The sequence below is a fragment of the Indicator indicator genome, chromosome Z, assembly GCF_027791375.1.
Source record: "Indicator indicator isolate 239-I01 chromosome Z, UM_Iind_1.1, whole genome shotgun sequence".
Lineage (NCBI taxonomy): Eukaryota > Metazoa > Chordata > Aves > Piciformes > Indicatoridae > Indicator > Indicator indicator.
Genome location: NC_072053.1, coordinates 82,149,404 through 82,175,312, shown reverse-complemented (window position 1 = coordinate 82,175,312; position 25,909 = coordinate 82,149,404). Strand labels below are relative to the sequence as shown.

The window sequence follows — 25,909 nt, the reverse complement described above, 5'->3', positions numbered from 1 at the left end:
CAGATGTTAAAAAACCATTCCTTTTTGGGTGTCTGTACCTATAAATAGAGCTTGCTTGTTCTGGAAATGTAGAGTGTAGTCCCCATTGTGTGTGTGTGTGAAAACTGCATTTTTATCAGACAGGGCATGTGCTGATAGCTCCATTTAAAGCAGTAGCAGATGTGGTTTTGGTAAGACTGGAGAGCCCTGGAGAGAGAAAGACCTGGCAAGTAGAAGTGATCTGTAAGGATGCTCAGTAAACATCTGCAAAGCTTTAACAGGTTTTTCAGATCTTCTGGATTGTCAGAGGAGGAGAATCCACAATGTAGTATCACTGAACAAGCAAAGGCTTAACGTTTCTCACTCTAGTGAGAGAGAAGGGTGTTTTACATGTCTGATTTCTTAAAGCCTTCAGAGATTTTTTCCATTCCTGTCTTGCCATTGTCTGAAATGTTCTGGGAAGAGCAAAGGTTCTAGTGACAGCTCTCCTGGTGACATTTAGCAAGCGTTGCACAACAGACTTCTAAACTTAAACTAGGTTGTGTTTTCGTCTGAGAGAGCACACACCAATGTTGCATACAGGTCTTTGCATGTTTCTGCTGAATTGGGAAATAAGCTGGCAAGTTCCACCTACTGCATCCAGCATTCCTTTCAATGAATAGTCACAGTCTTCAGGCTGGCCTGTGGTCACAGTCCTAAACAAAAAAAAAAAAAAAAAAGCTAAATGTGTCTGTGTTGGCAAGCTGCTGCAATGGAAAAGGAGCTCCGAAGCTGCCTTAACAAATGTAAAAGTTAAGACCCACGAGCTTCCAGTGAAAAGAGAGCATTGCTTTTAAGTTGCTCATTAAAGCACCATCTCCTCCATCATCTTGAATGGCCCTGTCTGTGTAGGCAGTCTGAAAACAGTGTGTTTTAGGTAGTAATTTTAAAACATTGAGGACTTTTTGTCTTTTAGGGGGGAAAAAAAATTCCCAAAGTATTTTTTTTTCTCCTGTCTATGACTACTTAGCCTGTGGGCATTTCTTCAAAGCTATTGTCTGCTAATTGTTAATGGATCTCTTCAGTCTGGTGGTGAAGGGAACAGCCTGCTTGCAGGACTGAGGATAACTTCAGAAGTGAGTGAAAAAGCCCCTGAAGGACTGAGGCACTGTAAGATGAAGCCTTTATTTTGGCTTCTGTCGTGTCAGGCACATGCTGTGGAAGAGCAGGAAGAGAGGAGGAAACAAGCTGCTCGGTTTTGACCAAAATAAAGCTTTGTTTTGATAAGAGTTAGGCTGACTTGGCCTGAATTTTCTTGGTGCTGATATGCCCTTTAAGTCCCACTGATTCATTGTTTGGAAAGTAGAGACTGTTATTGTCTTGCAAAAGTGCTTTGAAGCTTTGGTTTGCTCCCTGGCTTTGCTGGATTTCTTGTTTGTTTTGCTTGGTCCATCTATAGGCAGTGGTCCTTCCTCCTTCCCTCTTTTAAGTGCGCTGCAGTGGCCGTGCCTCCTGCACTGTGCACCCTTGCTGTTGTGTGCAGGGGTGTGCTTTTACTAAAACCATCTGAGTAACCTGATTCTCCTTCCATGCTCAGCTCTTCCCTGCTTGTCTTTCTTCCCCAAGCACTCATAACCAGCCTCTTTACAAACCAGGCTGCTGGTTCATGAGCGCCGAGCCCTGGCAGAACCGAGGTGGAAGCTAAGACATCTCTGAATGCTGGCAAACAAAGTGGGAGTTTTGGAAGCCTCTCCAGGGCCTGGACTTAAAATAGTTTTATTTGGTGATCCACCAGAAGGCAGAGGCCCCTGCTGTGTTTCAGGGTAACCTTGGGAAAAGTGGCTGGACTGAACAAATATTTGAATCCCTTTCCTTAATAAGAGGAGTAAGAAGAGAACATCTTGTTTTCTTTTATTCTAGCAGTGCTCTTGGTTGCTGAGCACTCTCTTTTATTCCTTTTCTTTTTTTTTTTAAATTTTTATTTTATTTTTATTGTGAGGGGAGAATAACCCCTTGAGAGTCTAGGTAAGATTTGCTACCTTACGTGTTTTTTGCTGTCCTTTCTGTTGTGCTGTTAGGAGCCTTATTTTGGGTGCTTACTATTAAAATAACCAGCACATTGCCAGGTTAGGTACATAGCTGCAGAAACAGAATCACAGAACCACAGAACTGTCAGGGTTGGAAGGGACCTCAAAGATCATCCAGTTCCAACCCCCCTGCCATGGGCAGGGACACCTCACACTACAGCAGGTTGCTCACAGCCACATCCAGCCTGGCTGCAAAAACTTCCAGGGATGAGGCTTCCACTACCTCCCTGTTCCAGTGTCTCCCCACCCTCATGGGGAAGAACTTCTTCCTAACATCTAACCTGAATCTACACACTTCTAGCTTTGCTCCAATCCCCCCAGTCCCATCACTACCTGATACCCTAAAAAGTCCCTCCCCAGCTTTCTTGTAGGTCCCCTTCAGATATTGGCTCCTCAGAGCCTTCTCTTCTCCAGACTGAATAACCCCAACTCTTGCAATCTGTCTCTATAGGAGACAATTGCAAAGAGAAAGGTAAATAAACTTTTTTTTTAGTATGGTTGTAGTACCCAGGGCAAGGGAGGCTGGACCTAAGTTGTAATAAAGAATGTTTGGTTTTGGTCATCAATCACCAGGCTCCTAACTGTAAGGACTTCAGAGAACATAGAGTAGGCTGTGTGGAGAGGCTTTAGGTTATCTCTCGTGCTTGGATTTTTGGAGTAGATTTGGGTGATGCCTGTCAGGTATACAGAAGGAGAGACTAGCTGGACTCTTGAGGTCATTTGCTGCCCAGCTGTCTGTAAAAATTAATGTGTTAGGTACGTGCTTTCATTAGTTACCTCTGGGACATACTGAGATTCATGCCCAAAGTAGTAAATATTGTTGTAGAAATTATTTTGACAGTGTAGGTATGTGGCACTGAAATAGCACACTGTATAAACTACAATGTGTGAATGTTTGGCTTCAGCTGAGCAGAGCTGTTACTACACTTCCATCTTTCTGCTTGGAGTGAGTTTTGGTATGCAGATCTGAGGAGGATGGAAATCCAGTGTTTTGCTCATCGTTTGTTCTCAGAAATGTCCTCATCTCTTCCTTCCCAGCAGGTGTCTTCTCAGGAGTAAATCACGCCAGACCTTTGGATTCCCACAGTCATTAATTTTTATTATTATTTTTTTTAGTGATAAATGCCAAGACTTTTCTGTTAATTGCTGAATTTGTAGCATTATCAGGCTTGGCATCTAGAATAGGAGAACATTTCGTAATTCTGAGCAACATTTGTGTTCTGAAGAACAGCTCTGACTTCAGGGAGAGGAAATGCCTCTAATTGCAGAATGAGTTGCAACAGTGGCTTGATGTGGCATAGGCAAATTCAAATACTCCTCGTTACGGATTGTTGATGCCTTTGTAAGGTGGTGACACAGGAAACAAAGATTTGAAATTATTGTATCTGTTTTAAGAGAAATATTGATCTTGCTGGAAGCAGTGGTGGGTGTCTCTTCTCATCACTGAACTTTACAGGAAGCCTCTGGACGTTTTTGAAGGTGTAATTTACCCGTAATTCATTCGTTCATCTTGATAAAAACAAGATGTATGTTACAGGGTCTAATTTATAATCCAGTGTATTGACTCGAAGTAAAAGACTCTTGGCTTCTGTAAATTGTTGTGCTTTAGCAAGCTGAAAGGAGTCCTGCTGGTCTGCAGCGTGTGGGAGTCTGACCTTAACTCTTCAGGCTGTGTAGCTGAATGCACTTACACTGCACTCAGCAGTAAGGTTCTCTACTGGAGTTAATGGACACGAAAATTACTGGAAGCATTGAAAAGGAATTAAAAAACTCACCCTGCTGGAGTGAGTTACTCCTCTGGAGGAAATGGCACGAGCCATTATTCTTCCTGTAGTACCTGCTGGCTTTTAAAGCACAGCCAGGTTTGCTACCAGGTACAAGGCTTGAAACTGCACTGCTTGTCCTTCGTCCACCCCGAGGCTGCTGCTAAACTTGGTGGCTCTGACTGCTTGTCAAGGTTGCTGGTCTGTTGTGCCTGGCATGTGGTAGTGTAAAAAGAGCCTGTGCTGTCACCTTCCCAGTTTGTTGACCTAATCCCAGCAGTTCCCTGGAGAAAGCATCTTCAGACTTCTGGTGCCCATCACCCTGGAGTTTGCAGCCAGGAGACAGGTGGCTCTTGGATCCCTGTGCTAGCAGTGCAGGCTCTGGCCAAAGTTATCACAGGGTAAATGTCTGTGATCTTAACTTTTTGCCACCTGTAAGGAGCTGGACTTTTGGTGTACCCCTTCTTTTCCAAACAATCAGGCTTTGGGGCAGTTGTGGCCTGTTGCAGTCTTCCCATGGCTACCTCTGGAAATGTGTGGTGGGAAGGGGCATGGTCCTGTTTTTTCCAGAGACCTGTCTACCTTTGATTGGCTGAAAATGTTGCTCCTTGCAGCTGCCTGTTCAGATGGAAAAGAAGAAAACTTTTATTACAGATGGGCTTTATTTGATATATAAAATGGGTAATGAGTTGAAGGTTGTGATGTGAAGAGGAGGAGATAAAGTCTTGGGGTGGGGGAGGTTTATGATAATGAGTGGAAGTTGCCTTAAAGCTGGATAGAAAATAGTTGTGCCACCTGCATCTGGCCCAGGAAGCTATAAATCTGTTTGATTTTAAAAATTAGTATCTCCAGTTTTTAAGCCTAAAATACCTGTGAATACAGGGACTTCACAGTTTAGGGTAGGAGGAGTAAAGCTGCCCTTTGGATACCTGATAAGGACTTTGTACTTCTCCATCTGCTGTGTTACATCTTTTTTTTTAAAGATAACCTTTTAAAGATGACGTGTTTGGGTAGAAATTGTCTGTTAGCACTTACAGACACCTGTTGTTGAAAAAGGAAATGTAGACAACATACCTCTGGGCCACCCAAAGGGTGGTCCAGTGCCAGAGTGAAGAAAATGTAGACAACATACCCTTGGCCACCCAAAGGGTAATCCAGTGCCAGAGTCAATTGTTGGCCATAACCATAGCTTTTTCTTTGCCTTGTTTTTCTGAGCATCATAGCAGTAGACAGTTAGAACCAAGGGTACAGTGCATGGAAGGTTCCCCCTGGAGCTGAAAGCTGGCATTCACCATGCATGAAATGCAAAAACCAAAACCAGATTGACTGCAGAGCTAGGTTTGGGTGGCAGAGAAAGGAGACAGAGGGAAGCAATGAACTCCAACAAGGCTGCTGGTCAATTCCTGGCCATGGTATTTTAGTAGAGCATATGGTACTCTATTCTGTTGCTCATAGACCACCACCCTCTTCTCAAAGGTAGGTAGTGAACTGAGAGTTCATGTTTGACATCAGCTGCTGAGGACTGCAGAGCAATCTTTTTAAGTGAATTGATTTTAATCTATCATTTTATTGCCTGGGGTCGATGGATGTAAAGTGATGTGTATGAAGGGGAGAAAAACTCTCTTAGAAGCCGATGAGCCTTGAGTCAGCTTTTACAGATCAAGCGAAAAATTAACTTAGTGTTGTAGTGGTGCTTCTAGGGAGATACCTGCCCAGTCTGTAAGGGCCAAAAAGAGGCAACGTCCATGCTACACATTATTAGAAATGGGGAGAGAAGTTGCACAAAAGCAACCTCATTGCCAGGATACAAACTCAGTGCACAGGCAGTGTTTACTGCCTGTGTGGTGTCTGAGCTGCTGGTGAGTCCCAAAGTATTTCATAGAAGGTGGGAACAGGCATTTATCAAGTCCCAACAGTTAACCCAGCACTGCCAAGTCACCACCAAATCATGTCCCTGAGTGCCACATCTACATGTTTTTTGAACACCTCCAGGGGCAGAGAGTCCACCACTTCCCAGGGCAGCCTGTTCCAATGCCTTACCACTCCTGCAGTGAAGAAACTTTTCCTAACATCCAATCTAAACCTCTCCTGGCTCAGCTTGAGGCCATTTCTTCTTGTCCTGTTGCTTGTTACCTGGGAGAAGAGATCAACCCTCACTTGGCTCCAACTTCCTTTGAGGGAGTTGTAGAGAGTCAGAAAGTCTCCCCTCAGTCTCCTCCAGACTAAACACCCCCAGTTCCCCCAGCTGCTCCTTACCAGCCCTGTTCTCCAGACCCTTCACCAGCTTTGTTGCCCTCCTCTGGACCTGCCCCAGCCCCCTCAATGCCCTTTTTTGTAGTGAGGGTCTCAAAACTGAACCCAGTATTCGAGGTGCAGCCTCAGCAGTGCCCAGGACAGGGAGGCAATCACTGCCGTGGCTCTGCTGGCCATGCTGCTGCTGACCCAGGTCAGGATGCTGTTGGCCTTCACACAGCAACAGATCTTTAAGAAGGTATTTTCTTTTTTAAAATCCTCCTTATACTTCTTTCATGTAATCTATGTAAAATGATGGTCTTTTTATGGAGGATTGTAGAGAGTTTTCATTTATGTAATACTCCTACACAGACCAGGCCATCCAGTCCAGTAAACCCTCCAAGACAGGGAGTTCTTCCAAGTCTTACATTTACCAAGATGCTCCACAGAATTACTGCTTTTCATTTAGTTTTATTTATATTCACATTAATGAGCTGGGTATGTTCTTTAATGCATTGCACTTATATTTTTTTCCCAGAAATGAAAAATTTATTGTGTACTCATAGCTGGAGGATAAAAAAAAAAAAAAAAAAGAAACAATTCTGAATTTCTAGGCTTTTCTTGGCTGAGCAAATGGTTTGTTTTAGAATGAAAAATAAGCCCTTTAGTCAGCTAGGTCATTAGTAATCAATAACTCTGGTTAAAAGATTGGAAGAAACATTGGCAGGCACTTGCTGGGAGATAGTTTGTGCAGGTGGGGTGATGGCTCCTGTGCCAGTACCTGACCACCTCCTGCAAAACCCAAGGGTTGTGGCACCCTGCAGTGAGGACAACAGGAGGGAATTAGTTGAAAGAAAGAGAGAATGTCCCTGCTGCTCATGGTACTGCTGCAAATTAATTGAGATGTGAGAACCAGAAGCAGAGGAGCAGGAGGCAACTGACAGGACACCAAATCCAGACAACTGAGGGCTGGAAGAGGGATTGAAGTTTGCTCTGGAGGTGCCTTTGGTAAACTCAAAAATGAATGCTCCCTGAAATGAGAGGTATGTTCTTGGGTTAAGAACATACATGCAAATAGGTCTACAATGACTCTTATATTTAATTGATAAAACTTCCACGAAAGAATGGAATCCATTTCGGTCTTTATGTTGACATCTCTACTTTTAAAAATGTTTAGCAAATGTGAAAATGAGATTTATTAATACAGTTGTTAAAATAAATGAAATCAAGACCAATGTGTTAAAATGTAAATGCAAATAAGTTTACCTTTGAAAATCAGCAAAAGTGAACTGTGCTGAGTAGGTCATTAAAAAAAAAAATTAAATGGAAGCAATTTTTTAACACCACCTAAGACTGAAGCTGCAACAACAAAGCAACAATATGTGGTCGCTGGGAATTCTCCCCCTTGACTCTGCTCTTGTGAGATCCCAACCTCCAATACTGCATCCAGTTCTGGTCCAGTGCTGGTGTCCTCAGCATAAGAAGGACACAGAGCTGTTGGAGTAAGTCCAAAGATGATCCAAGAGCTGGAGCACCTCTGCTGTGAGGATAGGCTGAGGGTTGTTCAGCCTGGAGAATAGAAGACTCTGGGGGGACCTTAGAGCTGCCTTCCCATACCTGAAGGGATCCTGTAGGAGGACTGGAGGGGGATTGGTTTGAAGCTGAGGAAAGTAGGTTTAGACTGGATCTTAGGAAGAAGTTCTTCAGTACCAGGGTGGTGAGATTCATAGGTTGCCCAGGGAGGTTGTGGATGCCTTCTCCCTGGGGTTGTTCAAGTCCAGGTTGGATGATGCCTTGAGCAGCTGAGTCTAGTTGAGAGCTGTCCCTGCCCATGGCGGGGAGGTTGGAGTAGATGATGTCTAAGGTCCCTTCCAACCTAACCCATTCTGTGATCCAAAGTCCAATTTGAAGTTTGCAGGCTCTGTTTTCTTCAAATATACCCCAAGTGCTTGTCTTTTCCTTCATCTGTGCTGTTTTGGCATTTTTGGCAGTGCTTACAATGCACTGAGTGCTGCAGCCTTTCAAGCCTGACTGAAACCATCAGTTTTGTATACAGTATCTGAAAGCTGCAACTGAAATTGCTTTGCTTTGACTTAGACAATCCATAAATGTGTATGCTGGTAGCTCACCACTGAGTTTGTGTATGTATGAAGAAATCCTGTTCCTATAAATAGAACAGCATGTCCTCTTCCTTGTGAAAAACAGCCTTCCTCTTCCTTTAAATGCTTTTCTTCCCCCCCCCCCCACAATTTTGCATTTCATCTCCTGAAACTTCACACAGTGTCTTCTGGCCTGTTTTTCCTGGTGAAAGATCGGACCTTAAAGCCCACCAAACCTCTCCTGGCTGTCAGAACTTCAGGTTTAGATGTGTTGCTGCTTTGGGCCTACTGATACAGATTTAGGATTTCCTCCCACAATATTGTTCATGCTTGAGTTTGGCTTGCTGCCATATCATTCGTTCTTTCTTTCTTTCTTTCTGTGGGGAATGTGGAAAACAAAAACAAAATAGTGACTTGTAAGAGTTAGCTCACTCCCTGAGGAATTCTGTGGAACAGGAAAAAGACACATAGCCAGAGCTCATCCTCCCTGCTTAATTTGAGGCATGTAATGGGCAGAGGAGAAGGGGGGCACCTCCTGAAAAATGGGTGAAAATCTTTCATGGAGAGTCTACCAGTCCCTGTCTGGGCACTGCTGATCTCCTGCCATTGTCTCCTGATAGTCCTCAATTTGTCTCTCGGCAGATGCTTCAGTCTTTCCCTTGAAATTCTAGGAAATTAGTTGTTTTGTGTGTTGTCTTTTCCTGTGTGCAGTTAGTCAAACAAAACCTTTATGGCCCTCCCTGTTTTACTCCCATGTCTGAAACTTTCCTCCATGTTCTGATTTTACAACCTTTCTGGAGTTTCAACTCTTGAATATGTATTTCTGTGCTGTGAGATGCCATCTTTATTCCAGGACCATGTTTTCCTGCTTCTGTCACCATATATTGAAAATTGAATGGTATTGTGTAGTGATTTGAGTTGTCTCAAGTCTCTGACCATCTCTGGCCATCTCTCAAGATCCATGCCCTGTGGAAGGAGCCTCCCTTCTCTGAGCTGGTTTACAGCTGCATCCTCTGAATTCCCTGAGGTGTTTGTGTAGTGCTTGGTTAAATTGGGCATTGAGTTACTGTGTGTGCAGGTAAAATAAAGCCAGTAGCCACCTGCAGGTAATGTTCTTGCAGAGTTCGGTTGCCTGCTGCTTCTTGCAGAGCCCAAAGTTTCTGGGAGTGATCTGCAGTGCCTTCCTCTGTGGTTTTCTTTCAGGTCTGCTCACTTCTGAACCAGAGGGGAACCAATGCCATTTCAATGAATTTCATTAGTTACTGATGCTTTCTCCTGGACTAGTGCTCACTCCTTTATCAAGTTCTTGAGATATGCCTCTTTATATTTGAGGCCTCATACTGTCACCTCTTGTGAGTTGTGGTAACCTTTTTCAGTATGCTTCTGCCTGCAGAGGTCAGTCCTTCTCACCCAGCCAGGTTCAGCTGAGCTGCAGGCACCACCTAAATAATGTCTGAGGTAAATGTCACCTGGCAGTGGCAAGGTGTATGTAATAAATTTCAGACTAGCTGATAAGGGGCAGGCAGCCTCTGCAGATCTGCTCTCACAGCAACCAGCTGACCCTCCTGAAAACATCAGTAGAAATGTTGTATAAACCTGAGGAGAGTGGGTTGCGTTCATCTACATCCATGTTGTGATAACATACTTAAGGTTGATAAGAGTTCAGCAGTTCTTTGTGCAGGGCCAGACCTGTTTTCTAGAGAAGGAGATTCATCTTTCCTCCACCCTGGCAGCCACTTTGCTCTCTCTGGCCTTCTCTGTGCTGATGGACTGTGTGCTTCTTCCTCCATAATACCACCTCCAAATATTGTGGGTATCTACCTTTTCATCTCTGAGAACCTGCTTTAATATCTTTTTTGCTGACTATTTCCAGTCCTTCATCTGCCCCATTTAGTCAAGAATGCTGCCAGAGATGCACATAACACTTCATAGTACCCAGCAGAAGTTTTGGATCTGCTCTGTTCCCAGTTTCTTTCATCAGTGCAGTAGTCACTCAGTGCTCAGCCATGGATGATGGATAACATGTTTGGACACAGTAATGACTTGCAGTGCTGCTGCTGCTTCTTCTGACTTGCAGACTAATGTAAAACAAACATCTGCCTACTGCTTGCATTGAGATGAATGCCAACGTGAGAGAAGTCATTCTTTTTGTGCCACCAAAGGGATGGGTTACTTTGTATGGACTGACAGTAAGCCACATGAAGAAATAGACCTGGGTTTTAGTTGCTTGAGTTGGCATGAGAGAAACAGAGTTGTGAAATCAGAAGTCAGTGAGCTGGAGAAGGGGAAGGAGAGGAAAATTGTCTGGTGTGGATGGCACTAGCACACAGTAATGGCAGTGAGCTGCAGATGGGGAGCTTGAAGCCTACAGGGGCTTTTCAATTAGGAGGTGGTTCTGAAAAGGAGGGACACTTGTGTACAGCAGCAGATGCCACTTGCAAGGGATTTTCAGCCCAGGCACTGGGAGAGGTCTTTGCTTCGATGCTGGAGGTTGGGGCCCAGCTCTCTGTGCAAGGCTTCACACTTGGACTGGTAGAGATTAGTCCTGAAAGAAAGAGGGTTCTAAAGCCATAGCCACATGGCTTATTAGTTCCTAATTGATGTGAGGTGATGGGAGTGAAATAAAGAATCCCTTGTTTTCTTTGCACAGCTTAGTGTCATGTAAATTCGTGGTAAGAAGCTGTGGAAAATATCATCCCCATGAGAAATTATTTTTGGTGTTTTGTTTTTTTTTTTCCCCCAAATATTGGCTTGCTTGAAAGCAGTGGAGCTTGGTGGAATTCTAAACCTCTTGTTGCTTCCACAGTAAAATAATTAGTTTTTCTTGACTTTCAAAGCTGCATGCAACTAGTGACCTTTAATTTAGTCTCTGTCATCCATTATGCTCAGTGTGTAACAATAGTGTATTTTCTCCCATCTATTCCTGTCACATACACTCACTGGTAGAATAATTCACTTTCAAACATGTCCCTCTGCTTTGGCTACATCAAAGAGCTGTTTTGGTCTTCAGACTGTTTGAAATCTCTCTTGAAATTTAAGAGCCCATTTTAGTGCTTAGGAAGAGAGGGAGAGTGTGGGAGAGATTGACTTTGCTGTAAGCCTGTAATGCCTTGGGGTAAACTCTCCTTTTTTCCATTTCCAACATCTTAGTAGCAAAATGAGCTGAGGTTCACCACCACAAGAAATGTGACGGTTGTGTAGGTTCTCAAACCTAGGGGAGAACAAAGGTGGTTGAAAAGACGTGTTCCTAATTGTGTGCCACTCCATAGGACTGATGGTTTGATGTTTCACAAAACCCCTTCACAGCATCATTCAGATTGGAAAAGACCCTTGAGATCATCAGGTCCAACCATTAACCCTACTCTACCAAGATCATCACTAAACCATGTTGCTAAGTGCCACATCTCAACAACCTTTCAACACCTCCAGGGATGGTGACTCAACCACCTCCCTGGGCAGGCTGTTCCAATGCTTGACCGCTCTTTCAGTGAAAAAAAGAAGTTTCCTAATGTCCAGCCTAAACCTCCCCTGGTGCAGCTTGAGGCTGTTCCCTCTTGTTCTGTCACTAATTACCTGTGAGAAGAGACTGGCACCTACCTGTCTATATTGTCCTTTCAGGTAGTTGTAGAGGGTGATAAGGTCTCCCCTCAGCCTCCTTTTCCTCAGACTGAACAGTCCCAGTTCCCTCAGATGTGTTCTTTGACCCTGCACCAACTGAGTTGCTCTTCTTTGTACCAGCTCCAGCACCTTGATGTCTTTCTTGTTCTGAGGGGCCCAGAACTGAACCCAGTACTCGAGGTGTGGCCTCGTCACTGCCAGGTACAGGGGGACAATCACTGTCCTACTCCTGCTGGTCATACTACTGCTGATCCAGCCCAGGATGCTATTGGCTTTCTTGGCCACCTAGGCACACTGCTGGCTCATATTCAGCTGCTTGCTGATGAGAACCGCCAGGGTCCCCTTCTGATGGACAACTTTAGAGCTTCACTTCCCCAAGCACGGAGCATTCCTGGGGTTGTTATGGCCCAAGTGCAGCAGTGTAGCACCTGGCATTTGGCCTTGTTGGACTTCATCCTGTTGAACTCAGCCAGTCTGTCTAAGCCTCTCTGTGGAGCCTCCCTACGCTCAAGCAGATCAACACTCCCACCTAACTTGGTGTCATCTGCAAATTTGCTAGTGGTGCACTCTAGCTCCTCATCAAGATCATTGATCACAGGATGTTAGGGACTGGAAGGGATCTCTGGAGGTCTTACAGTCCAACCCCCCTGCCAGAGCAGGACCATATCATCTGGTGCACATTGCACAGGAACACATCCAGATGGGTCTTGAAAGCCTCCAGAGAACGAGTCTCCACAACCTCTCTGGGCAGCCTGTTCCAGTGTTCTGGGACCCTCACAGTGAAGAATTTCCTCCTCCTGTTGAGGTGGAACCTCCTGTGCTGTAGTTTATATCCATTGCTCCTTGTCCTATCACAGGGTGCAAGTGAGCAGAGGCTGTCCCTTCCTCCCTGACCCCCAGCCCTCAGATATTTATAGACATTTATTAGATCCCCTCTCAATTGATAAAGATGTTAAACGGGAGACTTGCTGATGGTTCTTATTGTACCTCCATATGATCATTTGTTTGTTTTTCACAAAGTCCTTTGTTTGTGAAGACTTGCTGATTGTTCTTATTTGATTTCCCCCCCAGTCTGCAACTTCATGTCTCATGAAAAGTGCCTCAAGAATGTCAAGATACCGTGCTCATGTATTGCTCCCAGCCTTGTAAGGGTGAGTAAGCACACTCTGCCTTGTCTCTTTTGTCTGGATAACAGCAGAATTATGTCACTAATAAACACGGTGTAGAACAGTGGTGGCTCGTGGTAATGCTTAAATCCATTGTGTTAGTCATCACTGAGGCTTTTATAGCTGCTCAAAGGCAAAGTTGCATTTCCTTTGAAAAGTCCCTGCTATGGGCAGCTGTAGATAGACTGCCTTTGAAGAGCAGTTGTTTGCATTCTTCAGCTGTTACTGGATGTTCTTATGTGTGTGTGTCATTACCTGGAAGCCTTGCAGTAGTGGAGTGGAGTGACTGATGTGTATCAGTCCTCTCAGAAAACCACACCATGTGTCATACTGATGACCTCTGTACACCACCAAGTGTATTGCAGCGATTACATCTTACTGAGAGAATGCTGAAGCTTCTCTGCCTCGCAAAGACGCTGTGTTTGGCTTCTATTGATTGCTGCATTTTAAGGTTTTTCTTGTTTGTTGTATCCAGAGCATAAAGCCATTGTATTTTTAAAAACATGGGATTTTAAAGCCAAAAATCAAGAGGGACAGGGCTTGAATTGGTGATAACTCAAATTTGTTTGTTTAAGGAATTAATAAAGTACTTGCTTTCAGTTGCCCTGTAACTTTTTTTCTCTCACAAGACTTCACATTTAAGAGACTGATTTTAAAGGGTGTGAGAGATGAAATTTAAATTTGAAGAGGGTAATAGGATGCAATTAAGGTATTAAGATGCTAAACTGAGAAGAAAACAGTGTTATCACCTACTTGGAAAATGCTGGCAGAAAAGGAAAAAAAGAGAAGAAGATGAGAAACGTAACCAGAGAAGAGGTAAATCACTACAGATACCTTAAAGAGCCACATGCAAAAGTCTAATGAGACATGGCTGTAGAATCAGAATTGTGCATTACAGGCCTCACTGGCTGAAAGGACATTTAGGGAACATACTGTGTAGACCTGGGAACCTGTGAAGGGGAGATGATTCCCTTCTTTATATCCTAATGAGCTTTACAAGCCCTTTTATGTTTTGGAAACCCGTGTAGGGGGTGAGATGAGAAAGTTTAAAACAATATGTAACTCAAGTTAAAGCAACTGAGTTCCTAAAGAGAGAAATTAGCCACTTGTTTTTTCTTAAATTTGCTTTGTCTAGGTGATAATCCTGTTAGGTTTTGCTACACACTTCCTCTTCCCTTATGTGCTTTTCATTTTGAGAAATCTAACTTAGGTGGCATGAGGCACATAGAAAATTGTCAGTGAGGCACATAGAAAATTGTCAGTGAAATAGTGAAAAATACTTTTGTAGCTCTTAGAACCTGTGATAAAGGGACATTTAGATAGTGAAAAATGCACTTGCTAAGACTTGTCTTCTGCTGCTTCAGTGTGCTGGCAATCAGCTGTTGTAGCATGGGAAAAGGAGTCCGATGATACAGGTCTCTTTTCAAGGACCTTTTTGTGGATGGGACAAATCCAACTGGGAAACATTTTGTTTAGTTCAGAGTGTCATAGCTGTAGGCATTTGTGACTGCTTCCTTTGTGAATTTGCTCTGCATGCAGTTCACTGTTCAAAGTAGTGTTTGTTCCTTTTGCTTTTCCACCTTAAAAATCTTGCATTTAAACTTACCAATGCTTCCACTTTGTCCTCAATGTCAGCGTAGTCCTTTTGTTCTTTTGCCAGTCCCCATTCTCTACCTGCCCCAAAACATGAGTTTTATCCAGTTGTTCACTGTATAGACACAAAATGTAATTGTCCTTGCTGTGCAGTAGAATTTGAGTGTTGTTGTCAGACCTCAAAGCTGTTTGTGGTTCAGTGGTGCTGTGTTTAACTGCAAAGAGCCTTCTGGGTTGTTGCTGTGGAGCTCTAACAACGATGCTTTGAAATGATGCTGTTCTTTCTGGACAGTCTTCTCCTCCTTGTCATGGTCATCCAAAGTTGCATCAAATCCCAGTCTGCTGTGGAAGTGAAGTCTGCCATATGGGAGACGTCGTTCTGTGTGCAGACTCTGTCGAAGTAAATATTGAACTTGGCATTTGCTTAAAAAACATAACAAAGGAGGAAAAAAAAAACCCACCCAAATGTTAATCATTTATAGAATGTGCAGAAAGTTTATTTTCTTAATCTCCCTGTTCTCCTCTCAAATTATTTATGATTTCTTTATGAGGAGTTTCAACATAAGAGGGAACACTGGTGGGGTTTTATTTATTTATTTATTTATTTATTTATTTATTTATTTATTATTTCCTGATACACTGAATATTGACATACTAGAATGAAGTATCACAGAAATGGTGATTTTATTTGTTTGTTTTAGTTTTAAATCCCCTGGGTTTCATCTAGAGAAGATGGCAATTGTTAAAGCTCATCAAAGTGTGTGTTATTTGATACTAAGTCAAACTGTCAGAGAACAATTTTTCAGCAGATGTTTCATGGAAACTTTTATTCCTGAGAGTAGGGTTTCCTTCCCAGGGTCAAGTTAAGGCCCACAGAGTCACAAGCACGCCATGACTGCATCCAGCCTCAGATCATTCTTGATAAGTTCACTTCTAAGGCTGCCTTAAGAAATCGTAAGAATTTTTTTTTTTTTTTGCACTATTGCTAATCATTATCACCTGCATTTCGTATTCCAGACTGGATTCAGGTCATGATGTTTCAAAACAAGACTTCTTCAGAACAAGTTTTATGTTTTTATGGTTTGCAGGGGATGTGATTTGTTTCATTGGCAGAGCCTCTGTGACTTTTCCAAATCCAAACACTCTCTCCCCTGCATTCCCATAAGCGTTTGCCTGCTCTGAGGTAGAACAACAAACCTCAAACTAATAACATCAAAAAGAAGAAACCCCAAAGCAAATAAAAAGAAAAACAAACCCAAAAAAACCCCAACAACAACCCACCCCCAAAACATCCAACAAAACCCAAAATAACAGTGAAAATAAACACTCTTTGATTTGAAGTGAAATGTAAAATCTTATTTTTCTTTACAGGTTGGATTTGAAGGTGTTGTTACAAGTTTTTACCTCCTAGATTTGTCATAGAAATGTGTTTCTGTCTTCTGTATAACTGTTCTTTGAAAACTAAGTGGAAATTTGAGTATATCAAAAGTGGGATTTTTTGTTGTGCTGGTTTCTCCTTGGGTTTGTGTTTGTCCATTGCTGTAATGGTTTCTAAACGTTTCCACTTCAAGAAGGGTTGATAGGCTGCTCATGAACCCTTTTTGTATGCCTTTTTTTTTTTTGCCCCCCTTAAAACTAGGTTGTTTCTTGCATGTTTAGGTCATCAGCTTCTCATGAAGCCTTAGTGGTTCAGAATGTGGGTAGTTGCTGTGTTCAGGAGTTGTAGTAGTGAATGAGGAGGTTGTGGTGCAGGGGTCTCTGCTCTAGCAAGCAGGTGTTGCCCAAGCCTGCTGACCTGAGTCTTTGGCTGCTGGATTTGGCTGGGCCAGTTCTTAATGAACTTGGAAGACAGGAAGAAAGGATACTTGGGTCAGGATATGTCCTTCTAACTCCTCTTCTGGTAATCTGTTCCATACTGGACACTTCATGTTGTGTATACACAACAGCAGCATCTCAGTTTTCTGCAGCTGAAGAACTTCTGTAATGGGACACAACCTTCTTTGTGTTTATTTTCTCTCCCTATCTCTGTTGCCTGGTGAGAAGCAATGGGAAGCTGCAATATAGTGCAAAAAAACCATCAAGGTTTTAGTCACTGCTTCATTTGCCTTGGAGTAATAAATCTCCCAGTCCCACTCATCTGTCAGAAATTTCTGATGGATTTTTGTCTGGCTAGGTCAAAGAATTAACTTTTAAGGAATGCTGTTGCAAATGACTCTTAGACATTTTAACAAATAGGAAAGAGCTTGGCAAGCTGGGAAGGAGAATTTGATGTGGTTGGATTGGGTGGGAGTTCTGGAGAGCGTAGGGGTAAAAAGATCAGAATGTGATTTTTTGGAAGATCGTTCCTTTGTGGTAGTTGCAGGTGTTGGAGGGTTTGTGTCAACACAGGTTAAAAATGCCGCAGTGAGCGATGAACTTTACTGCTTCTCCCAGGAGACAGTCATAGAAGACAGGCTAAAATGCAGTGTTTGTGAATAAACTGGTTGGCATTATTGTTCTCTCTCCTCTTCAAATTGCTGCATGTTTGGCAAGCATCAATCAAGGGACTTTTTATCCTGCCCCTCTTGTATCTTTTTGATGGGAGTGCTGGTGGGGTTGGATCTGTAACTTGAACTGGACTTCACAAAATATATGCTTACTATTATAAAAACAAGTTTGGGAAAGTTTTTACTTCTCTATCTTCCTCTTTTATTTGTCTGTCATAAAGAAGTTTTGCTGGTGTGGAGGTTTTCACAGGGTGTCCTCAGAACAGTTTGGACCCTCAAGCTAATCTTTATATCAGGGCCTGTTACAGTAGGACAAGGAGGTGGTGGTTTTAAATGAAAATAGGGTAGATTCAAAGTAGATAGAAGGAAGAAATTTTTTTTCCAATAAAGATGGTGAAACCCTGGCCCAGGTTTCATAGAGAGGTGGTAGATGACTGATCGCAGGAAGCATTCCAGGTCAGGTCAGACAGAGCTCTGAGCAATTTGCTCTAGTTGAAGATGTCCCTACTCTCTGCAGGGCAGAATGCCTAGAGATGACCTTGACAAAGTTCTTTCCAACCTAAAGCATTCTATGATTTTACCTGGGATAGCCCTGACCACCATCACTGAGAAGAACTCTACTTCTTCAGGACTTGACTCACATACGCTTAGAGTGTAGAATCCACATGGCATGATGTAGGGTATAAATGAGGTATAAAAAAAATCTTGTTGGTTATCTTTGCACTGCTCCAAGGTTTCTTCCTTCTCCTCCTTAAAGTGATAGTATAGTTACTGTAACCCTGAGGTTAAAGGGAAGGGCTGGCACCCCCTAGTTCATGAACTCAAGAAACTGCAGAAACTTGAGGCAAGCTGCCTGGTAGCTTGCACACTCCCAGTCAAGCCTTGTAGTTATATCAATGATGCTTCAGACTTGGAACTGAAAGGGGGTATCTCTGTTTCTTTTAATTCTTAGACTTTACCCTGACAAAAGGAGATGGACAATGATTCCATGCATAGCAATAAAAAAGGAGTATTGATTCTTTTCCATATAATTTTAACTTCCAGTACAAAAAAAAAAAAAAAAAAAAAAAGCTAATGAAAGCAATTCTTAATTGCTGTGGAAAGCTCTCACACAGGTCTCATTTTCTGGTAGAAGTATAATATATTCCTGGTTTGAAATGGTATGGAGTTCACTGTGTAGTTCCCATCAGAAAAGATCTTTGTGAACCTGTAGATGAGGTCTAATGGCCTGTCACAGAGAGCTGTAGGATGGAGGAAAAAATTGCTGGGTATGGGGTGGTCACACATGGTGTGTACCATATTGCCTTGCATTGAGCCCCAACTAAAATGTTGATAACTTCTCATCTCTCTTATCCTTTGAGACAACATTTAGCTTTGTATTATCTGATTTCAGGATTTCCATGTGGAATGTGTACTTAGAGCTGTTTTTAAACACCAGCTGGTACATCAAGTGCTCAGAAGAATGTCAGTTTGGACACTACCAATGAGTAATTGACAGGCATTGTCCCTAAAAGGAAGAAGTGGAGCTAGAGTGCATTCGAGTGCCTGCAGTGAATTTGAATTGCAGCAATCTTTTGCTGCTAATGCAGAGAGGTTTCAAGCAAATAAAAGGTCTCTTTGTGATTACTTAAGTAATAAGTAAGTAATGGAGAAGGTGTCAATGCTGGGAAAATGTTGCATCAGGAGGTTGTTAGCTTCTCTCAGAGAGGGAGCGGTTTAGACAATTGACCTGGACAGAATTATCGTGGGGTGTACTCACCATGTTGGCCTCTCTAGAGCAAAGATTTTTGCTGTCAAGAGTGAATCTTAGGAGCATTAGATAAGGAGGCACTTTTGCACTGAAACATCAGAATCCATAGAAGATGTTCCTCCTTCTTGTTTAAAAACGCCGTTTAATTGGTGTCAGCAGTGATGGGTTTGGTGTTGAGAGCAGTCTTTGTGAAAGACCCTGTTTGACTGCTCTTTTGGGTATTTCTTGAAGATTCAGAGATTCATAGAGTGGTTTAGGTTGGAAGGGATCTTAAAGATCATCCAGTTCCAACCCACTGCTCTTTTGGGTATTTCTTGAAGATTCAGAGATTCATAGAATGGTTTAGGTTGGAAGGGATCTCAAAGATCATCCAGTTCCAACCCACTGCTCTTTTGGGTATTTCTTGAAGATTCAGAGATTCATGGAATGGTTTAGGTTGGAAGGGATCTCAAAGATCATCCAGTTCCAACCCACCTGCCATGGGCAGGGACACCTCACACTAGCCCAGGTTGCTCAAGGCCTCATCCAACCTGGCCCTGAACACCTGCAGGGAGGGGACATCTATGACCTCCCTGGGCAATCTGTTCCAGTGTCTCACCATCCTCACTGTACAGAATTTCTTCCTAATCTCCAGTTTTAATCTCCCCTCCTCAAGTTTCAATCCATTCCCTCTCATCCTATCACTACAAGCCCTTGTAGAAAGTCCCTTCCTGGCTTTCCTGTAGGCTCCCTTCAGGTATTGGAAGGGTTGCTTCAAGTTGGTCTTGCTTTACCTTCAAATGCCACAGTATTTTGTAACTGAAAACCAGCAACCTTCAGTTCAATTCCTTTTGCTCAGCCTTTGAAGGTTATTGGGAGAGTGTTTGTGTCCTTCTTCCTGTGTACCCTTTCCTGCTTCAAACCTACTCTAGGTCCTTCCTCACTCTTTCTGGTGCATTTTATGAAGTCCTGCCAAGGGCAAGTCTCCCAGCTGTGATAGGGAAGGAGATGTGTGGGCAAAATAACCTTCAGACAAGTTTTTGGTTGGTTGTTCTTTTTTAAGAGACAGCAGCTCTGGTATTTGGTGTGGTTGTATTTCTCTCATTCTCCTTTCAGCCTGGAAGTCTTTGGCTCAGGATCCAGGCTATAAACCTTCTTCTGCCTGAGTTGGTAGAAAAAGCAGCTGCAGCTAGGTAAAGGATAGGTCTTTCCAGAGCTGTATTTTTCCCTTCTGAGCTATCCAGACAGTTGCAGACCAGCAAGATTTGACCTGACCTGCCTCAATTCACAAACCAGAGGGTTTGGGTGGTAGCTGAGCCGCTCTGTAGAGAGTGATTCCACCCATGGGGAGAGCAGTTAAATTCATGATCTGCTATTGGCCACATTCTTCATACCCTGTGGCATTTCAGGATGAGAAACAATTTCAAAAGGCACTACCAAAAGAAAACAATTTTATCCATTCTTTTTTTTCCTCTTTTTCTTCTGAAGTTTGGATATTAAGAGCAGTTTGTTGCTTGCTGTTCTCCCTGTACGATGCAGAACTGCTGTGCGCTGGCACAGATTGCACTGAAGGGGTTAGTTAGAAAAAAATGTTTTAGCTTTCTGTAGGATCAGAGTTTAATTACAGGCTGATCTGAACTTTCACAGAAATGTGTTACATTCTGTAACGCTTTGGGGTTCTTAACAGATGGCAGAAAACAAAACAGGAACTCGGAGTATCTTTGTCCATGAGTGCAAAGTCACTCTAGAGCTGGAAGGTTACCACTGTGCTTCCTGTTGATGGGCTTCTGATCAATACTGTAAGGGCACTTAAATGTCATTTAATGGTATTAGTAGCAGAAATTTTCTGTATTTTTCTGTAGGAATTGATTTTAGTGGTTTGCATAAAGTAATTTAAGTAGTGGCATTGGAAAAATGGTTTTAAGCTCTCATCAATTATTAACTTTTGTCTCTCTAGGCCACTTTATGTGTCTGTACTTTGCTGTACTTACACAGGTGACTATAAATCAAAAAATAATAATAATACAGAATAATATTCTGACATGCTGCCTGACTGGCTTTCTCAATCTGAGTTTTGCTTTTTTTATTAATTTTTTTTTTTTACTGTGTTGGATGCTTGGAACTTGTTCAGTAGCACACAGTCTAGAGAGCTGCTGGGAGAAGCAGGATGTGATTGATGAGTTAGTTACGTTGTACTTGCTCTTTTACCTTTCCTCTTTTTCCATCTTATTCCCATCCCATTTCCCACCAGGCTCTGCAGTGGTTTTATACCTGTCACTTCTAAAATGAGTTAGATCACTCATAACAAACAAAGTTTCTTTGGCTTGTTTCAGCAAAGGCAGCATTTGAAGGAAGAGGTTTCTTTGGTTGATTGGTTTGGTTTGGTTTGGTTTTTGTTTTTTTTCCCCCTTCCTGTTTTTTTTCCTCCATCCAACATTTCAGTTAGCAAGTTGTTCCCTTCCTTTTGGCAGTGACTTGAGACTTCAGAGAATTGCCACCAGGGTCTGAACAACTGCAGAATTTAAACTTGGTCTCCTTCCCTTGGGTCTTCAAGATAAGTACAGCCAGACCATGAGTAAGTTTGACTCCTGTCAAAGTCCTTTCTCACAGGCTTTCCCAAAATACACATTGTTTTCCACAAAACTTGATTTTGATCCCTTAATCTACATCCTGTCTTTTTAATTCCCAGAAAGTCTTTGTGACAGTAATAAGAAGCCTACATTTCTCTGTCAGGTGTAAGATTAAACACCCAAGCAGCAGAAAGTCCTCAGTGTTTCAAATGTGGGTTATTAAGGGGGTTGGATGTTCATGCTGGGTGTCCAAAGCAGGTTGTTTACCACTCTGGTCTCTTCTGCATCTGATCTCAAGGGGAATGCTGCTTCCGTGGGGACAGCTGGCTCTCTTGTGCCTGGAGGCTGTGGCAGGAGTAGGGCAGGCAGGTGACTTGAAGGTGACACTTGAAAAATGTGCAGAAAAGCTTTCCCAAGGAAATCCCACCAGGGCTTTTCAGTACTCCTCACAACTGCTGTGTCTGTGTTCATGTAGCCATTCTCATTCTTCTCTTCTCCACTTGAACTCATTGTGTGGGATGAATTTTGGGCAAGTGACCTCCCATCAAGATGGGGCTGGGCTTGTCTTTTATTTTTTGGAACAGCTAGAGCAAGAATTTCTGGTACTTGACCTTCAGAAGAGCTGAGATAGGTAGCTTAAATTTTGCTGTACAGGGGAGTTTGGTTTTTGCTTCTCCTCTCAAGTAGCATGGAGATGCAGGGATTATGAGCCTTCAGTGTAGTGTGAGATGGTTTTATTAAAGTTCTCTGGCTCTCCAGCATTAATTTTTTTCCCTCCAATGATATGTATGTACTTTTTAAAAACATGCATTATATGACTTGAGTATTCTGATTTTTTAAAAAATAGTAATACAAGCCACCCATGAGCTTTGTGTCAGGGCTGGAGGGCTTGCAGAGAAAGAAATTCCTGTTTGGGTTGGTGGAAGTAGGAGACAGACCCCAAAGCACAGTTCATTTGTATTTTTAAATGGCAAGGATGTTTTGCAATATATCATATTGGAGATACTGATATGAAATCCTTCTGGTAGGCTGGCTGGCAGCCCAGTGATGGTGGGGAGCCTGAGATTGGAACAGACAGTTTCCTGGCTAGTCAGGGGCCAAGGATTCCTCCAGACAACACAGTCTGCTGGTGACTCTGCTTGACCAGTCAGCTGCTCTGCATGACCTTGCTAACATCTGATAAAAGATGCATTTTGTACCTCTCTTAATCATCCTTTACCTCCCAGAGATTAGTTTTGAAGGCACCACATGCTTCACAGTTTGGGGGGGTGGGGGTGGGGTTAATGACTTTTCTTGATTAATCTTCCAGCAGTGTTCCTTTGTCCCTGTGTTAGATCTGGCAAAACTTTCTCTCACTAATCTCATTACACGTGCTTGAAGTACCAAATCGTTTGGTGTAACTGTCCCCACGCTTTCAGAGGCAGAAACAATGTTGGGAGTTGGACTTTTGTTAACTGGAAGCAACTTTCTGGGTCGTCAGATTCTGTGTTCTCAATATGTGTCAGATTTGCTGGTAGTGGTTCCGAGGAAAACCCTAATGCGCACAGAGACAAATTCAAATCCTGCTCAGTCGGTTTGAAGGTTTAGTTACCAGTTCATCTGTGGGGGAAAAGAAGTTATCTGTGACTGTTTGCAACTTTACTGGGAATGATTTCAAACCTGAATAACCTTTTGCCATCCCTTGCTAGAAAAATGATGCAAGAACCAGAAAATAAGAAATTCCTGTATAAAGCTGGAAGTGGGGAGATTCAGGCTGGACATGAGGAAGAAGTTCTTCCCCATGAGAGTGGTGAGAGCCTGGAATGGGTTGTCCAGGGAGGTGATTGAGGCTCCATCCCTGGAGATGTTTAAGGCCAGGCTGGATGAGGCTCTGGCCAGCCTGCTCTAGTGTGAGGTGTCCCTGCCCATGGCAGGGGGGTTGGAACTGGATGATCCTTGTGGTCCCTTCCAACCCTGATTGATTCTATGATTCTATAAATCTGACATGTTTGTCATATCAGGAAGGACATGTGAGATGCATAATACAAAATACCTAAGTCTCAGCAAACTTTTATGAAAGCTGTTTTGGATTCTAGAATTTTATTCTAGATATTATGTTATTCTATAGTTTTAAAGATGCAGTTTTGCTTCTTCCTTCTAAAGTGAGTATCAGTATGACAAAGGTGTGTGTCTTGTAGATGAGTGGTCTCTAGAAGTATAAAGCTCAAGTGTTTTTTCTTATTCTTCATCTTTGATCTGTTCTTCTGTTGGTACTGTGTTATTAATCACCGAAGAAGCAAAAAACCCTACCTTTTTAGGGTAAGGGAATGGTATACTAGAAAGATATTTACTAAGACTGCTGGCACAGCTCTTGGCAAGAGGATATTGAAGTGCATCATCTTCCACTTACAGCCTACAGGAACCTCAGTGTAAATGTAGTTCAAGAGCTGGATCTCTGTACTATCCATGCTTTGAAGTTTGGGTGGGGGAGCCTAATGTCATTGTCCTGATCAGCCAGTTGGCTGGAATGTATTTGAAGAGATGAAATGCATGTGGAACTGGAATGTGGCAGCACGGAGCTTTTAAAAGCTGTCTTGAGTGCCTTTAGAGTATTTTGTGTGCAACTATCACACTTTAATTGTCTTTGATTCCATTAGGAATACTTAGGAAAGGAACTCTGATTCCAGGTAAGTCACACAGCACTGAGCCCAAAGGATTTGTAGTGAATCATCAAGAAGCTAACTGACACTTAAAAATATATACATTGCATATTAAAACCCAGTGATTTAAAAACAATTAAAACTAGTAAATATTGAAGATAAAGTATTTAAAATATCATGTTAGGCATGATTTTTTTTTTAAGGGGTGATCTGCCTGTATATTTGTTTTCAGGCTTAGTGAAGTTTAAATACTATATACTGCATGATAAACCAGTTTCTGTGAATTGTAACTGGCACTTTGAAAGTTGTGGCTGATGATGTCCTATGCATTCTTTACTGACAGGTTCCAGTTGCACACTGTTTTGGACCTCCAGGACGTTACAAGAGGAAGTTTTGCACTGTGTGCAGGAAGTCACTTGAGTCACTTGCCTTTCGATGTGAAGGTAACTTAAAAGACCCTACTTGTATTGCTATCCTACTTAAAAGATCCTACTTGTGTTGCCATCCTACTTAAAAGACCCTAGTCATGTTGCCATCTTGCTTAAAAGACCCTAGTCATGTTGCCATCTTGCTTAAAAGACCCTAGTCATGTTGCCATCCTGCTTAAAAGACCCTAGTCATGTTGCCATCTTGCTTAAAAGACCCTAGTCATGTTGCCATCCTGCTTAAAAGACCCTAGTCATGTTGCCATCTTGCTTAAAAGACCGTAGTCATGTTGCCATCCTGCTTAAAAGACCCTAGTCATGTTGCCATCCTGCTTAAAAGACCCTAGTCATGTTGCCATCCTGCTTAAAAGACCCTAGTCATGTTGCCATCCTGCTTAAAAGACCCTAGTCATGTTGCCATCCTGCTTAAAAGACCCTAGTCATGTTGCCATCCTGCTTAAAAGACCCTAGTCATGTTGCCATCCTGCTTAAAAGACCCTAGTCATGTTGCCATCTTGCTTAAAAGACCCTAGTCATGTTGCCATCTTGCTTAAAAGACCCTAGTCATGTTGCCATCTTGCTTAAAAGACCCTAGTCATGTTGCCATCTTGCTTAAAAGACCCTAGTCATGTTGCCATCTTGCTTAAAAGACCCTAGTCATGTTGCCATCCTGCTTAAAAGACCCTAGTCATGTTGCCATCCTGCTTAAAAGACCCTAGTCATGTTGCCATCTTGCTTAAAAGACCCTAGTCATGTTGCCATCTTGCTTAAAAGACCCTAGTCATGTTGCCATCCTGCTTAAAAGACCCTAGTCATGTTGCCATCCTGCTTAAAAGACCCTAGTCATGTTGCCATCTTGCTTAAAAGACCCTAGTCATGTTGCCATCCTGCTTAAAAGACCGTAGTCATGTTGCCATCCTGCTTAAAAGACCCTAGTCATGTTGCCATCCTGCTTAAAAGACCCTAGTCATGTTGCCATCCTGCTTAAAAGACCCTAGTCATGTTGCCATCCTGCTTAAAAGACCCTAGTCATGTTGCCATCCTGCTTAAAAGACCCTAGTCATGTTGCCATCTTGCTTAAAAGACCCTAGTCATGTTGCCATCTTGCTTAAAAGACCCTAGTCATGTTGCCATCCTGCTTAAAAGACCCTAGTCATGTTGCCATCTTACTTAAAAGACCCTAGTCATGTTGCCATCTTGCTTAAAAGACCCTAGTCATGTTGCCATCCTGCTTAAAAGACCCTAGTCATGTTGCCATCTTGCTTAAAAGACCCTAGTCATGTTGCCATCCTGCTTAAAAGACCCTAGTCATGTTGCCATCCTGCTTAAAAGACCCTAGTCATGTTGCCATCCTGCTTAAAAGACCCTAGTCATGTTGCCATCCTGCTTAAAAGACCCTAGTCATGTTGCCATCTTGCTTAAAAGACCCTAGTCATGTTGCCATCTTGCTTAAAAGACCCTAGTCATGTTGCCATCCTGCTTAAAAGACCCTAGTCATGTTGCCATCTTGCTTAAAAGACCCTAGTCATGTTGCCATCCTGCTT

At 42.7% G+C, this 25,909-nt stretch overlaps 1 protein-coding gene across 1 annotated transcript in view; it reads left to right on the top strand.

Moving 5' to 3' along the window:
- DGKQ (diacylglycerol kinase theta) overlaps positions 1–25,909 on the top strand; it is a 125,921-nt gene that overhangs the window by 19,712 nt on the left and 80,300 nt on the right. Inside the window, exons 2-3 of the mRNA XM_054397647.1 lie at positions 12,829–12,908; positions 24,284–24,383. Of these exons, the coding sequence (XP_054253622.1) occupies positions 12,829–12,908; positions 24,284–24,383 (180 nt within the window). The remainder of the gene's footprint in view (positions 1–12,828; positions 12,909–24,283; positions 24,384–25,909) is intronic.